The sequence below is a fragment of the Lepidochelys kempii genome, chromosome 7 (assembly GCF_965140265.1).
Source record: "Lepidochelys kempii isolate rLepKem1 chromosome 7, rLepKem1.hap2, whole genome shotgun sequence".
In the NCBI taxonomy this organism is placed as follows: Eukaryota; Metazoa; Chordata; order Testudines; family Cheloniidae; genus Lepidochelys; species Lepidochelys kempii.
This window is the reverse complement of record NC_133262.1, coordinates 84,064,326-84,080,204: the sequence shown is the minus strand read 5'-3', so window position 1 is coordinate 84,080,204 and position 15,879 is coordinate 84,064,326. Positions and strand designations below refer to the sequence as shown.

The following is a 15,879-nucleotide window of genomic DNA, read 5'->3' as shown; positions in this document are numbered from 1 at the left end:
ATGGGTAGATACCTTATCTGGGGCTGACTCTGAGGGATGTGTGTCACCTGAGGCTTGTTACACACGGTGTTATTCAGGAATCACTTTTCTGAAGTAACTATTCCTGCATAACTCCAGGTGGATGCTCTTATTGCAGGCTGGTTGCACCATGTTCCCATTGGCTTTAATCCAGTAGATTGAACTAAACTGGACAAAACTCAGTCTGCCACGTCCACCCAGGGAGTTATTCAGGAACAAGCACTGTGTTGAATCTAGATTCACAATCTACCTTAATCCGAATTGCCTTTCAAGGGTAGACCCCACAGGGCAATGAGCCCCCCCCCCCGTTTTTAAATAGCGTTGTCCGCTGGCCCCCTCCCCCAACTACGCCCATGTTAAAAGTGGGGGGCATGGCCCAGTGCTGGCTCCCTCCTCCCCCGGTTTCGGCGCCGGTGGCCCCCACTTCGCCGCTGCGGCCTGTCTGCCCGCGGGGCCGGGGGTGAGCGGGGCCGGGCACGCCAAGAGGAAGGAAGGCCGGCCCAGAGCCAGCCTGCCTGCGAGCCCGCCCCGGGGCAGGGCCCAGCGCCGCATCCCCCGGCCGGGGCGGTGCTGGAGGCCGGGCCTGGGAAGCACGGCCGGGCAGGGGGCGGGCTGGGAGGCGTAGACCCGGCGCGGTGGAGCCGAGCCGGGCCAGGCCCCGCTGCAAACCCCGGTCTCGGAGTCGTTGCTGCCCGGAGCGGGGCTGGAGCCTCACAGCGGCAACAGTGAGTGGCTGTTGCCGGTGGCTTCCCTGGGGCCGCCGGGGACCCTGCCCCGCCTCCCCGCTCTCCCTCCCCGCTGCGGCGCCCGGTTCTCGCTGCCGGCCGGTGCGGTTGTCCCTGGCTGCCGGGCGCCGCGGGCAGGAGCCGGGCTGAACGCGGGGGGGCCCGCAAGTTTGGCGGACAGGCTCAGGGCTGAAAGCAACGTTCGTCGAGCTGAGCAGGCCTCGGCCCCACGCAAGGCGGCTGCTGGAGCTGGCGCGGGGCCGGGGCGGGGGGGCAGCCCTAGGGGCCGTTTGCCTTGTGGCGACCGGCGAGGAGCAGTGCCAAACGGGGCCTGGGTCTGTTGAAGGGCTTGGGACTGAAAAGCTATGCCGCACAAAGGCGACTGCAATGCTAAGGTCTGGTCTACATTACTGCCGTACATTGGTGTGATGACATCGCTCAGGGGTGTGAAAAATCCACCCTCCTGAGCATCGTAGTTATACCGACCTAACCTCCTGTGTAGACAGCGCTGTGTCGGTGGGAGAGCGTCTCCCACCTCCATAGCTACAGCCTCTCGGGGAGGTGGATTAACTGTGCTGCTGGGAGAGTTCGCTCCGGTCAGTGTAGGAGCGCCTTCGTTAAAGCGTTACAGGCGCATCAGTGCGGATGCAGCGTTTTAAGTGTAGGATTGCCCTAAGCTACTTTCTTTATCTTTCACTTAAAATGGCCCATCAGATTTCATTTTGAACTTGGTGTAAGAATAGATAGGCACAGGCTGATACTTTCCTTGTGTAGGGCATGAAAGATGTTTGAGTTACTGTTCTGTGTGATGAGGGTTTACGATGGAAACACTGACGTTAAAGCAATGGGCGTTAAAGCATTGACATTAAAGTAATTATTTATTGGGGCCCCACCCCATTAGAATAAGTACAGTGTTGTACCATCAAACATGCCCCACATACTGCAGTGGGTAGACCTGTCTGACTGCATGACAGTTCGTTAGATACTTCTGTTTGCAGTTGGTGTCATTGGCCCAGTGCTTTTTGTGACTTCTTTTAGCTCTAGGAGGGATCCATCTGCTATTGTGCCAGTGAGCAGAGCATCGTGCCTGTAGCCCCTCGTGCACTGCATCATATCGCTCAGTGTCTCGTCTCATTCTTTGCCCCCTTGTTTCCATCATCATCTCACCCTACGTTAAACTCTTCTCGGTCGTGGTGTCTCCATCTTTCGATGTAGCTCCTGTTCATTGTGTGTGGTCAGTGACTATGTCTCCTCTGTTTCATACTACCTGACTCTGGAATAACATCTCTGTTCTTTGCAAGCAGTGTACAAACTAACCCATTAATCCTCAACATCCCTGTCAGGTACGTTTCCCCACTGTGTGGGTGGGGAAATGAACACAGAAATCAAGTGTTTTGCCCAACGCCACTCAGTGAATTTATTGTTGGCTAAACTAAACTGGGATTAGTACTCAGGTGTTCCCAATTCCTAGTCTCATCCTGCTTTCTCTTTGGACCACACTCTTTGGACCTCTTTCTCTATGGGCTGAAAGAGAAACTATCTTCCTCTACAAGCTGACAGGAAATGTGTGCCTTGTGTTTCTTGGCTTCCTGAGATATTTCATCCAGCTGGCATATAATTTATGATTACTTTGATCATACACAATAATCTCTCTCTTTTTTTGCTTTACCCTGGAAGTGGCTGTTGATTTGGAAGATGGAGATGACAGATTTCAGCCCAGTGCTAACTCCGCATACAAACCAGTGAATACCTCTTTCCAAGAAGAAGAGCCTCTGATTGAGGAGCCGGTGGGGAACAGATACAGTCTGCAAAAGCCTAAGGATCACTTAAATGGTGCCTATGTTATTTTCTTCATCCTGGGTATTGGCTCTCTGTTGCCTTGGAACTTTTTTATCACAGCAAAACAATACTGGATATATAAACTTCAGAACTGCTCCAATCAGCAGGATCCAAATGGACATGGAGTCTCTGATCTCCGTGTGAGTATGATGGGTTCCCACTTAATGTCAGTGTGTTAGCTCTTGTGTCAGCTACTAAGCCCAATGCGTCTGGGTTCTCTGTTCATCTTAGCAATGGTTAACGGGAATACTAGGCACCGGGATCGAGGCAGCTGAATTCTGATTTCATATTGTTTAAACAGCAGTGGTGTTCTCTAAAATGGGCGTGTTAGTCACTCAGAACGAGAGAGTGACAATAACTGTTCTGTAACTAAAGGTTGGAACTACCTATCATTATAAACTTGATTTCTTCCCCTCCATCCCCTTGGCACTTCTGAAAAAAAGAAACAAATCCCTCTGAAGTTTTACATGCTGTACCTCTTGGGATAGAGAGGTTGTTGTTGTTTGTTTTTTAATTTGCTATAAACGTAACTTTCAAAACTTCTTTTTATTTTAGAACTTTTACCTGAAGTTCACTTAGGATTTTTTCCTCCTACTTTAAAAGTAATTTTTTGTTTCTTATTCAAGGAATCTATCTCCAATTTTGGCCTACGAATTTAATATGTTTTGACTTTTTCATATATTTTTGTAAATTTTAAGGTGAAGTTAAGGTTGGGAATGTGGTGTAATTCTGATGAGAAAAGAGTTAATGAGAGACACATCTATATGACATTGGAAAACTCTGGATTTCGTAACTATTCCTTTTCAGACCACCCTTTTTAAAAAAAAAAATTAAGGTTAGAATTTTTGTAAAGTGAGTCTAATACTATTTTGGGGTTTTAGCTGGATTCAAATAAAATATACTTTTAGCCTTTACTCTTTTTTAGCTATGCCTTTCATTCACAAATATGTTTTAATTTAAACAGAGTTGATTGTGTGCTTCAGCTTCAGTGCAAAAGCTCACATCATAAATTCTGATAGGCAGTAATTGTTGTTGGATCTGGAGTTATTCACTACATTGCTCCATTTCCTCCTAAAAGTGAACTTTCATTTCCCTTCTCCTGTAATTTCACTGTGTGTTGCTTTCCAAAAGACACTTCAGCATAGAAACAATTAAATATAGAACTGGAGGACACCACTTTAGCAATAGTCATGTTCAAAGTTAGGTGCATAGGTCAGACAGGACCTAATAATGCAGTGTTCAGCTACCATTATTTGTTGCTGTACATGGGTCCTACTGAATGGTTGCTGCATCTGTGGATGGTTGCCTTATGGAAACATGCACGCGCACCACTCCTGTCCAGAAACCAATTTTCATAAATGGTTTCAAAGTGTAAAATAGAAGCTTTCTGGCCAGTCTGTTAGGTTACAAAATACTACCAAAAGGTATGTGTGGAAAAAGAACTCTTGCAGCTGGTGGACTGTAACAAAAAAAGTAAAATAATTCTTAGTTGTGCAAGGAGACATGGTGGATTATAGAGTTAATTTCCTGCTCTTTTTAAATTCCAGAATCAGGAATGCTGGTAATAGTCTCTTTCCTGATTAGGATGTCACCACAAAATAATGTCACATAAAAGTTGGGAGTATATCTCTCCGATTCACTGACCGGGGGGGGGGGGGGGGGGATTCCTTTGAACTGGACAGTTTCTTTTCAATGTAGCAAAATCTTTTTGTATGTTGTATTCAGAAATCCAAGGCCAGCTGGCCTTCCTCAGATCAACTTCATCAGATAAAATTACCATCTGTTTGGGCTGCAGTTTGGAGCAGGATTGCTGCTGCACTATGTAGCTTCTGGCCGTGTTCAGAATAGATACTTTATAGTCAGTTTGGCTATATCAAATGCTTCACCATGCACAGGGAAGACGGGAGGCACATGGTGTCTGTCTGCTTTGCCAGAGACCAGATAAGTACTAACATGGCCCTCTAAAGAGGCGTTGTGCTGTTTTCGGCATCTTCCCCCTGTGCACCTAGCGATGAAGCACGTACCTTAGAGGCAAAGGGAATCATGACAGCAGGACTTTGCAAATGACAATTATAGCTGAATTTCTATGACACTAAGCCTATTCCAGGTCCTGTTGTTTACAATTCTGCAGGCCAACTTATGTTGCAGTACAGCTTTTTTCCAAGTGCTGGCAGTTGTGTACCTGCTCCCATGTAGTACCTGCTATGGCATTAAGCCTCTGGCTTTTGGCGTGTAAGATGAGAAACTTGTCACCTCTCGATTCATGGTCCAAACCTTGAAAAGCAAACTTGCCATTGGAAGAAGTGGTTTTGTGTTTTACATTGCATTTTTCTTCTCTTTTCATTGCTGCTGGATTCTTGAGTTCCCTGCAAGACGTGCTACTCTGATGCCTCTATCTGAAAGCTCCTGTGGGTGAACACAAATACACCTGGTATCACAAGCATCTGCAGTCAGATCATTTCTTTACACTAAAAATAATTCATGCCAATTCTGTTTCTGAGTGTTGCTTTCCAAAGTCACTGTTGGCAAGAGAAGCTTCCCTGAGACACAACAATCCTGACAATCTGAAAGTCTTCGTAACTCACTTAAGCAGTTCAGCTTGTAATGGCTTGGGAACTCTTAGCCTGGATGTATTCTGCTGCTCCTTGGTTTCTTCAGGTAGAAAACACATTTCTGTCTACTCCCGTTAGTATTTCCATCAATCACTAAATGTCCTTTTATCATAATGATTTATATGACTTCCATCCCAAAGGGTCACAAACCACTGCCTAAATTTAGCAAACTCATGTAAAAAATTATACATGGATCACCTCACTAACTGCTCAAAGGTAGCAACCTCTAGTTTGAACCATAATTATTTAACAGTGCACAGGAACTCTATGTGACAGTTCAGAGCAGGAAGTGTATATTACCTTTCTAAGGAATTTAGTTGGGTAGAATATAACTTGAGCCTGAAATTTGACCAGGGCACTGAGGGTTAACATTCCCATGGCTTTTAATTCTAGTCCAGTGGTGCTCAAACTTCATTGCACCTTCTGACAACAAAAATTACTACATGACCCCAGGAGGAAGACTGAGCCTGCCCAAGCTCCTTCCTCTTATTGTTTGTTGCACTTCATTTTAAATTAGGTCCTGATTCTGCAATCTGATCTATGTGGCCACAGCCCCATTGACTTCATTGGGATTCAATGTAGGAATAAGCTTACTGTATTCAGAAACAAAAAAGACCTATCTGTGTCATGCTTTATTTTCCCACAATAGTACCCTTATTCATTCATTTGGTCATTTTAAAACACCCTAAGCCTGCTTCTTAGTGGCAGGGAAGTGTTGGGAAAGAGAGAACACTGTCATTTTTAAGTAATGAGAGGCATTTGGTTACAGTGGTTGTGAGGGCCATAGAAGTATCCAGATACTTAGGAAGATCGGGGGATGTCTATGTAAATCAGATTGCAGGATCAGGGCCTTGGACTGTAAACTCTGAGACAGGGGCTGAGACTTCCTATGCAGTTGCACAGCCCCTAGCACCAACTGGCAGATATATTAGCCTGCATTTGCCCAAATGAAATCCCATTTTGTTATCTTCTGCCCATGTTTCTAATCTAAAGCCTCCTTTCTAATCTCTCTCCTCAGTAGTATTCACAACATCTCCCAACTTGGTGTTATCTGTGAATTTCATTAACATGCTGTTTACTCTTGTCTTGCAGTGCATTAATCAAGATGTTAAAAAAAGATCTGATGTAATATGATCACTACGGTGGCACTCTATATACCTCCCCCCAGCTTATCACATTGCCAATTATTATTAATCTTTGATTATGGTCACTTAGCCAGTTTTCATTCCACATGAGAGTTCCTATCCAAGCCAATTTTAATTAATTTTTCAAGTAAAAAAATATAGCTATATGTTGTGTCTACCTTCCCTCCTTTGCACTGGAGTTTAGTATTGTGCTGCCGCATGAGGCCCTCGCACACTCCTATCACTTGGCAAGAGAAGAAATGGATTGAGTAGATGGGGCATTTCAGAAAGTCGATGCTAAGACTTCCCCAAAGGAGAAAAAATGCATTCTGTATTTGTGGCATGGCTCAGAACTTTTCAGCTGAACATTTGTGAGTTCATTTTGGGATACACACCCTTCCTTACTGCCTGTCTTCTCATTTTGGGTGGGTTAGGACAGTGGTTTTCAACCAGGGATACGTATACTTCTGGGAGGTATGCAGAGGTCTTCCAGGGGATATGTCAGCTCATCTATTCTCAACCTGGGGGTCGCGAACCTGAGGGCGGGGGGTGGGGGTGGAGTCACAAGTGCATGGCCAGTGCTAGGGGGTGGCAAACAGGGCAATTGCTATGGGGCCCCCACAAAGCTAAGTTATGTGGTTCAGCCCCAGGTGACAAGGCTCGGACTTCAGACTCCTGAAAGGGGTACAGTAGTCTGGAAAGGCTGAGAATCACTGGGTTAGGATTTCTCTCAAACTGTTTGGTCTTCTTCCCTACTTTTAAGGGAAGGCTCATCCCTAGAGCGCTATTGATTAACTAGTGTCTTTTAGTCTTAACTGGAATTATCTTTCTCTCTTTTATACATTTAGTACTCATGAAAAGTGTTATCTTGCCAAGCTTGAAGCCTCTACTTACTCAGACACCAGCTATAGTGAAGGCAGGAGCAGTAGAAGCTTTCCCTAGTCTGTTCCCCACCCATAAGATCATATCTTTACCCCTGATTTGGAGGGAAGGGATGAGAGGGTAATGCAGTCACCATATCCATCTGACCCTTGATCTCCCTGCCAATTAAAGAGTAGTTGCATTTTTTCTGAAGTGGACCTACATCCACTAGGAAATGACTGAAATCACCAACTTATTACCTAGGCCTCTAAATATCCTGAAGTGGAGTCTGGTCATTTTTCCTTACGTGGCTTTGGGAAGGGGAAATTGTATCAGTGCTTATGGAGTAGTTAGCCAGTGGCATTCACAGCTTCTCCAATAGAGTCCTCTGCTGATGCCTTCTTGCCCCCAGAAGATGCTGATGCTATGAATTCTCGTGGTAAGGCATTCTCATGGAGAGCAGGGATGGAAGGAGAAGCTGAGAGAGGAAATAAAATCACCTTTGGCTTCTTTATAGGTATCGATTAATTGGAAATGTAAAGAAAGTAATTAGTCAGAATGAGGAAATGGCCTTATGTTTTCTTCTTCCTGAAAACTGTTACCCAGCACTTTTAAGGACCAGAGCATTCCTAATTGAAGGGCAAAGCCCACTATTTAGCTTGAAGATCATGTTTTTTGTTTCGTACTTACTTTGTTCTTCATATAGGAAATATTGGGTTCCTTCCTCAGTCCTGTGTATTCCCTGGTGCAGAAATGAACCTGGTTTGGTTTTGTTTACTTCCTTGATGATGCACCAATATCAGAATTTATATCCTACATTGTGGGGGCAGAGGTTTTAGTTAACTTGCTGCAGAAGCAATGGGATGCTTAATGCCATTGGGATTCACAAGAACATGAAAAAAAGAAAGTCAATTTGTATAATTTCTTTGCAGTGGAGAGATGGGTTCCCAAGCCTTCACATCACAAAGTTGTGCTGCTTCATCACCATGTGTTGGAAATTGAGTCCATTCAAAAATGAATTTCAGACTCACTCCACATTCTGCATTTGTGGAACATGACACTGACGTTGAGAATTGTGAGGACAGTCAGCTCTTAGGTCTTCATCCTCCAAATTAATTTCAGTATTTAAGTCTATAATCTAAATTTAATTTCCAGAAAAACAAATGCCTTTCTTCGTTTTGTAAAGCCGTTGTACTGAAATGACTTAACATGTTCACACCAGAATAGCAACATTTTTCTCCCTTTCATTCTGTGAACCCATGGGTGCTTGGACACTGTGGGATTAGTGTTATAGATATGCCTATAAGTAAGTAAATTAATGTTCAGTCATTTGCAGCTGGCTTTCCTCTGATTCACCCCAGAATACTTTGCACTAGTCCTTGCAGCACTTCAGGAAATAGTGCAGCAATTATGGGGAGTTCTTCTGGTGTCTGAGGAGGACCAGTTGCAAAGAGGCTGAGCAAATCCATCTCAGCAGATGCCTGTGCTTAAGGAATGGGAGCAAGTTTGCCACTCACCAATGATGGCTAGCAGCCTCTTAGGTGTTACAACCTATGTGCTGAGAAGTGGAGCTGAGCTTTGAAAATAGCAGAAAAGACTCCAACCAGTTCTCATGGAAATCTAGCTCTTGCCAGTTTGACTAATTTAATTTTGGTTTTAAGTCCCTGTGTGGTAATTGTTTCGGTTCCTAAAGCTCCTTAAATAACAAACCTTGGGGATCAGAGTGAAGTGCTATGTCATGGTTTATTAGAAGCTCATGGGTGACTAACTCATTCATGTGGGTGTGGATATTTAAGCAAACAGAAATAACTAGGGTCTGATGGTTGCAATACAGTTGCTGATGGCTTAATATTTGCCTGGAAAACCTTCCTCTCTGCTGCATTCAACCACACCAGACTGCAGGAGCATTGAATTCAAACAAGGAAATGGATTTTCTTTTTGAACACGAGGTGAGATTTTCAGAACCTCCTAAGTGAATTTGGAGCACAGATTCCCTTTATTCATACACCTAAATCATTTGCCCCCTTGATAAGCAACTGGATTTGTGCTCCTTAGTCACTTTTGAAAATCCCACTCTGAGTGAATTTTGTTAACTGTGAAAAGGTGGTGGCTTGCTAGACCTGAAGGATGAAATCCTCTATCTACAGAATAAATACAGCATAGTCGGCAACAATGCAGGCTTCCAGTATCCCACCTTGTGCTGTCCTCATGACTTGGAGGAGATATCTCTAGGTGTGGAAGGGGTAGTCCAGTCTCCGTGCCCATTCTATTCTTGTGTGTCTGCTGAGACTGTAAATGGTGCAAAATATGGTTGCCAGTCCTTGTTGACTATGGAACTAGATTGAGACCATAAAATCTGCCCTACCAAGCCACCAACCATCCTCAGATAGTAGTAGCCTTTGGCTACTACCAATCTACAGCCCTGGAACCTTAATATCAACACCTCTCTTGCAGGAAGGATGTGCCTTTTTACAACTGTCAGGGAGGAATCCCCCTTCTGGACATTTGGGCCAACGTTTTCAAAACTTGGGTGCCTAACGTTAGGCTGCTAAATTTGTATGCAGGCACCTAAACAAATGGGCTGATTTTCAAAAGCACTGAGAATCCAACAATTCCTATAGTTGTCATTTGGGCATCAGTAAGAAAATCTTGGCCATTGAATTTTAAGGCACCAAGATTATGGCCTGGAGTCAAGCCGGTAACCCAGAGATAAAAGGCTCTGTTTGGAATTTAGTGTAAAATATGATTAATTACACTGACTTCCATCTGAGGATTTCAAAGTACTGTGGAAACCTAAATTAAGCCTTACAACATGCCTGAGAGAGAAGGGAGTATTGTTTTATAGGTGGAGGGACTATGGCACAAAGAGGTTACCTAATTTGCTCAGGAAGTCAGTGGAAAAGAAGGGGGGAGAACCCAAGTTTTGTTGACTCTCAGTCTTGTGCTTTAGTCTGAGGACCATCATTGCTTTTTATTAGGATGCTCATTTCTGTATGTCATATTTGAAAGGAGTCTGGTTCTGGTCACTAGGGGCATGAATCCTCCTGTCAGGCAAGTGGCATGGTGTTGACTCCCTTGCTGCAGGGTTTTCCAGTGTTGCCTGCTTTGGAGCTGATACTACCCAGGCTTTTGGGGTAGGAGTAGTGTGCTACTCCTGCAGAGTCATCAGAAGCACAACTCTGCTATAGAAAGATGAGTTTACAACTGCAGACTATTCTTGGCTCCAACCTGCTTGCTGCTGCTAATTTCATGCCCTGTGATCCAGGTAACGCTCTAGTGCCTTGAGCTGCCACCCTGGGCCTGAATTGCTTTTCTAGCTCAGCAGGAGCCAGCTGCCTCTGCTGCCGAGTTTAGGCTGTAGCTGAATAAAAACTACTTTGCAGAAGCGTTTTGGCAGCACAGAGCAGAGTCTGCTGAAGCTAGTGACTAATTTGCCACTTTGTTTTGTTTTAAAGTAGCCAGTATGCTGCTTGAATAACATCATGCATATGCAGAGATCACAGTATTGTGTTTGCTGTAATTAATAGTGGTCATCCTCTCCATTATAAACCTCAGTTCTCATAGATTTTAGAATGCGCTGGCAATTGAATTCCTTCTGGGTTGATGTGTACTATATAGGAGATTGAAGAAAAGTTCCCCCACCCCACCCCCCCTTTTATAAATGTGATTGAAATCAGCCCAGCTGGCTGCTTGGCATTCACATTTTCCTTTGAAGAGGAAAAAGCTTGTTTTGTGCTGCATACGTAGTCATTGCGTCATAGAATGGAGAGGTGACAGCCCTCCCCTCCCTCCCCGTTCTGGTGACACCATGACTAGAATATTGTATTGGGCTCTGATGTAGACAAACTGAGGGAAGCTCAGAGAAGAGAAACATATATATGGAGCTAACCAGGAAACAGTAAGAACTAATTTTATACCGTGTAGCTAAACTAGAAAGCTGGGCAGGGGTGGAGGGACAGAATAGAAGTCTACAGATATGTGAAGAATATAAACACCAACGCTGGGGGAAGGCTTATTTAAGAGTAGAAGCAATCATGACATTTAGAAAAGGAAAATATTAGGCTGAATTCTGGGGCATAGAAGATGGTTATTAAATTTTGCTGTCGGGAAATTGTCTGGGAAATAGTCTTCTATGGAAAGTCATGGAAGATCCATCCCTGAAGATATTTAACACGAGGCTGGTCAGGGTACTAGCAAATGTTCTGTGAGGTACCATCCTTGTCCTTGGCGCATGTAATGCTGTAGATCTTTTCTTCTCTAACTTCTGTGATGCTATAGTTTATTATAAGGAGGACTTGTGGCACCTTAGAGACTAACAAATTTATTTGAGCATAAGCTTTTGTGAGCTACAGCTCACTTCATCGGATGCATCCGATGAAGTGAGCTGTAGCTCACAAAAGCTTTTGCTCAAATAAATTTGTTAGTCTCTAAGGTGCCACAAGTTCTCCTTTTTGCAAATACAGACTAACATGGCTGCTACTCTGAAACCTATAGTTTATTATGGTATATTATGTTTTAAATTAACAGTCAACAATTAGGTTAATAACCCCTTAGATTATTCAAAGTGAAAGAATTTGAAGAATTCAATGCACAGTACTTGGTAGTGTTTGTACTCTGCTTCATGCACTTTTTTGGCATGGAAGCTAGCAATCAAATTTCTTTTACTATCAGGTTTTTAGGGCCTTGAACAGCACGATCTGGCCCTTAGATGCTTTTGAAAATTTTACTCCACAGCACTAAGTCAATGGCACTTAAGAACCTAAGTCACTTAGGCACTTTGAAAATGTTACCGTGTGTGTGTGTAAAACAGATGAGCGCTTCCCTGCAGTGTTGAAATCCAGCTACTTTAATTGGATTTTCTAAAATGTGGAAACACTTCTACTGGTCAAAAGTTTAATAAAGGCTTGTTTTCACAAAATTGAATATGAGAGTGATCGTTATGATGATAGCATCCCTTTAAAAAAATCCACAAATAAGGCTAAATTTTAACAATTAAGTTTACATTTTTCTTGTAATTGTACTCTCTTGTACCACATCCCATTTCCCACAGCTTTGTGTTTGGAGTCTGTTCATTCATACTACAGCTATAGTAGATCCATGTATTTGTGTCTTGCTCTCTGTGTGAAATCGTAAGCAGTGATTATTAGGTTCTTTGCTGCTTACAGTAAAACTCTTTATGGGAAAAAGTAAATGAACATGCACATAAATTGAGTAAAAGACGATGGTTCAAACTCACAGAAATAAGGAGCATTTCAGGTAAAGGGAAAATATGCCAAGTACCTTCTAATTCTTGGCCACCATATGACACCATCTCTGTACATAGGTGACAAAGAATTATATAACCATTTCCACTTCCTGTATATACTTCTCCGTATGATGACCTACACATAAGACTGTCTATTAGCAGAGATGGCAAAGCTGTCAAAATAAAACAATTCTGCACCCTAAAAAAGGGGAAAGTAATGAATATTTTAACAGCATAATAACATATAAAATGAATTCAAAATATAAATACTGATGTGTCATGTTGGCACAAAAATCATTGCCTGCATTGTTGTCATTGCTTTCTGTGTCTCTTCTCATTGATATTGTTGCCTGGTATGACCTCTGTATGTCAGACTTGAAAATATTGACCTAAATGTCAGCCAAGTTACTCAGGGCATATCTGCACCAAAAACTTAAGTCAACCTGTATTAGGTTGACTTACAGCCACCACAGTAATTACTGCAGTGGTTCATGTTCACACTACCCTCCTTTGGTTGTTGGTGAGTGTCCTCACCAAGAGCGCTTCCACTGGCCTCAGAGGGGGAATGTGGGGAGTCGAGAGCCCAGGCTGCCTCTGTGTAATGTAGATGAGGTGTTAGGGCATGAGCAAATACAGTAAGGGTACATTTGAGTCTGAGTCTTTGGCCCTTTCACATAGAGTACATGTGTGTGTGGTATTCTACATGCCTTCTTTCTAGCTGCAGACGCTTTGTGTTACAGGGTGTGTCTTCTGCAGGGCCTAAATAACTGTGGATAGAGAGGGAAGAAACAGGTTGGTTTGATCATTACAAACTTTCAGTTTAGTTATTTAACAATAATGCTTTTCTATAGTACTTCCATATAAACGAATCCTCCAACACACCTGTGAATCAAGTAAGCGTCATTATTCCCATTTGATAGGTGGGAAAACTGAGGCAAAGTGGATAAAGGATTTGCCCAAGGCCAAAGACATCAGAGGATTAGAAACTCTACAGATTGTGGCTCCCAGTCATGTGCTCCAGACAACAGGCCTCATTCGCATCAGTGTTCCTTATTTATTCCCTCATTTGTGTCAGTGTTTGTGACAGGAAGGAAGGTAGGTCCAGTGGTTAGTCTAGGACTAAGGATACCCACTTAGTCTCTCTGTGTCTCAGTTCTCCATCTATAAAATAGGGCTAACACACTTCCCTACTCACAGGGATGTTGTGGGGATAAATATATTAAAGATGGTAAGGTGCTATGGTAATGGGGGCCACATATGTAGCTGAGATAAATGTCAGATTAGTTCTGAGCTGGGCATGTGTGCTCTCCATGGAGGCCAGTGTGAATAGGTGCAGTGCTGTTGAAAGAGACAATCTTTTGATAGATGGCAACCAGCATTCTTTTGGGGATAGAACCAAAGGGGTACGTCTATGACACACTTTAGTTTTTGGGTGAAGATACTTCTTAAACATTCAAGGTTTTAAAAAATGAAGGAATCCCAAGAAAAGGCATCCACTGCTCTTAGGAGAAGAGGGAGAAGGAATGGAAAGTTGAAATTAATTGGGGTCTTGTGTCTGTTTCCACATACTCTTCATTCTGCCTTGAGAATTCTTGCCGTGGAAGTTCAAAGGTCTCCAATTAAAAGATTCATTTTCTTTCCTGTCCACCTTGTCCTTGCCCCTGTCCCCCCCGCCGGCAGATAATACAATCCCAGATTAATAGCTGCTAATTCTCATGGATGTGAAAATATACTAGACTATAGACAAGGCTGGCCTGAAACACAAAGTGACCTCTGGCAGCCCAGCGTATAATAACAGCTCTATAAATTGCTCCATACCATAGCTTTGTAGTATTAGCAGGGGAATTGGGGTGGGAGGAAAGTACTTATTGTCCAGGGTTGGATAAAATCAATGATTTAAAAGAAAAATTAAAAATACACATTTTTAATTTAAATTAAATACAGATTTTTTTTAAATTATTTAAAATTAAATTTGAAGTGATAACAACCTAAGTTAAGCCTACAATCTATTAAAATAATTTATATTAAAAACAAAAAATAATATTAAGCGGTATTCTATTTGCTACCAAGTTTTAAAGAAAATCACAGCACTGAAGTGGGTGGTGTTACGCGGGGTTCTTTCAACCCAAAGCTCCTGGTAACTTTTACTCTGTGCGAGGTGGTGTCAGGAAATAAATCAGGGGAGACACGGCCATCCAACCAACAGATGGCTGGCACAAACCAGACAACACAAGAGTGCTTTCACTTAAAGCTAAACTTTACTTAGTCTCGAGCACTTATACACGTCCGCAACAGGTTAGTAAAACACCCCCAACCCTCGATAATTACCGAAGCTGAGTGTGGCTCTCAAGTGACACAGCAGCAGCGTGTTTGCCGGTGGGGAACACAAGCTGCATCCAGAGGGAGAGTCCAGTCCCGAAGAGTCCCACTACCTCTAACATTTCCCCCTTATTTATACATTAGTAATAGAATGACATGTCCCTTAAAGAAAACTTGTTAAGCAAGCAGTTTCAATGGTCAAGTAAGAGGTTCCTTCTGATTATTGATTAACCAGGTGTGGGTTTTTCCAGAGTTTGCAGCCTTGAGGCCCCAATAGATATTCCTGGGGCACCTCCTGCTCTTCTAAAATGCATGTATCAGCAACTTCAACACAATTCTTATCAGGAAGGTCAAGTGGCCCTTTCTGTGGCAACCCCTTCCCCTCCTTCCTTGGTCAAGCTGAGTTTGCTACATGGCACTTTATGGCCTGCTGACACGGCTGCTTTTAGCAATAAGCCATAGTGGTTTCAGGCACTTTACTGGTTTGCTGACATCTCCCTGTACAGTGGAAGTCACTGGCTAAGCACCTGGAACCAGAGTTTGTTGAAGTGCTAAACTAGCTTTGGACAGCAATAACCTCTTCTATAAGTGCAGAGAGAATAATTTCTTCATTTCAATATATTCAGCTAGATCAGTTCAGTGACTAACAATTCTTTTTAAGTTAGGAAACCAATTGGATGTTGAAAAAGCAGGAAAGCTTGTTTTTCTCTTCCAGTCTATGAATAAAAACTAGGTGTGAAAGGATGAGATCTGCTCATTTTAAAATCTTGGAGGACATGGTAACCAGAAACAATCACTTCACTTTGCTAACTACAGATAATATTTTCTTTGTTTAATAAATCAGTTTTAAATACACAACATGTTTTAGAAAAATTTTTGATAAACTTTTTTTCTGCTGTATCTACCACATTTAAGGTGGTTTTATTGAACTAGTAAAAAGATTAAAATACTGTTTTTGTGCAGTTTAATTGAATTTAAATTTCTATCCAAATAGAGATTGTGACAAATCATAGTAAAAAAGTTGTCATCTAGTCACTAAGAAGTGCATCATTCACCATTTTCTAACATGATAAAAATGAAGAATCTGAATAAATGTGTGTTAAGCTCTATATTTTTAAAGTAAATATTTGTATAGC

The 15,879-nt window shown here is 42.8% G+C and overlaps 1 protein-coding gene across 2 annotated transcripts in view; it reads left to right on the top strand.

Annotated features, from left to right (window-relative positions):
* Window positions 1–472: 472 nt before the first annotated feature.
* Window positions 473–15,879, top strand: part of SLC29A3 (solute carrier family 29 member 3) — a 30,423-nt gene continuing 15,016 nt past the window's right edge. For both annotated transcript variants that reach the window (XR_012160004.1, XM_073353561.1), the window contains exons 1-2: window positions 473–743; window positions 2,421–2,722. Coding sequence is in view for 1 of the 2 variants with exons in the window: in XM_073353561.1 (XP_073209662.1) it covers window position 743; window positions 2,421–2,722 (303 nt within the window). In the remaining variant the exon portion in view is untranslated. The remainder of the gene's footprint in view (window positions 744–2,420; window positions 2,723–15,879) is intronic.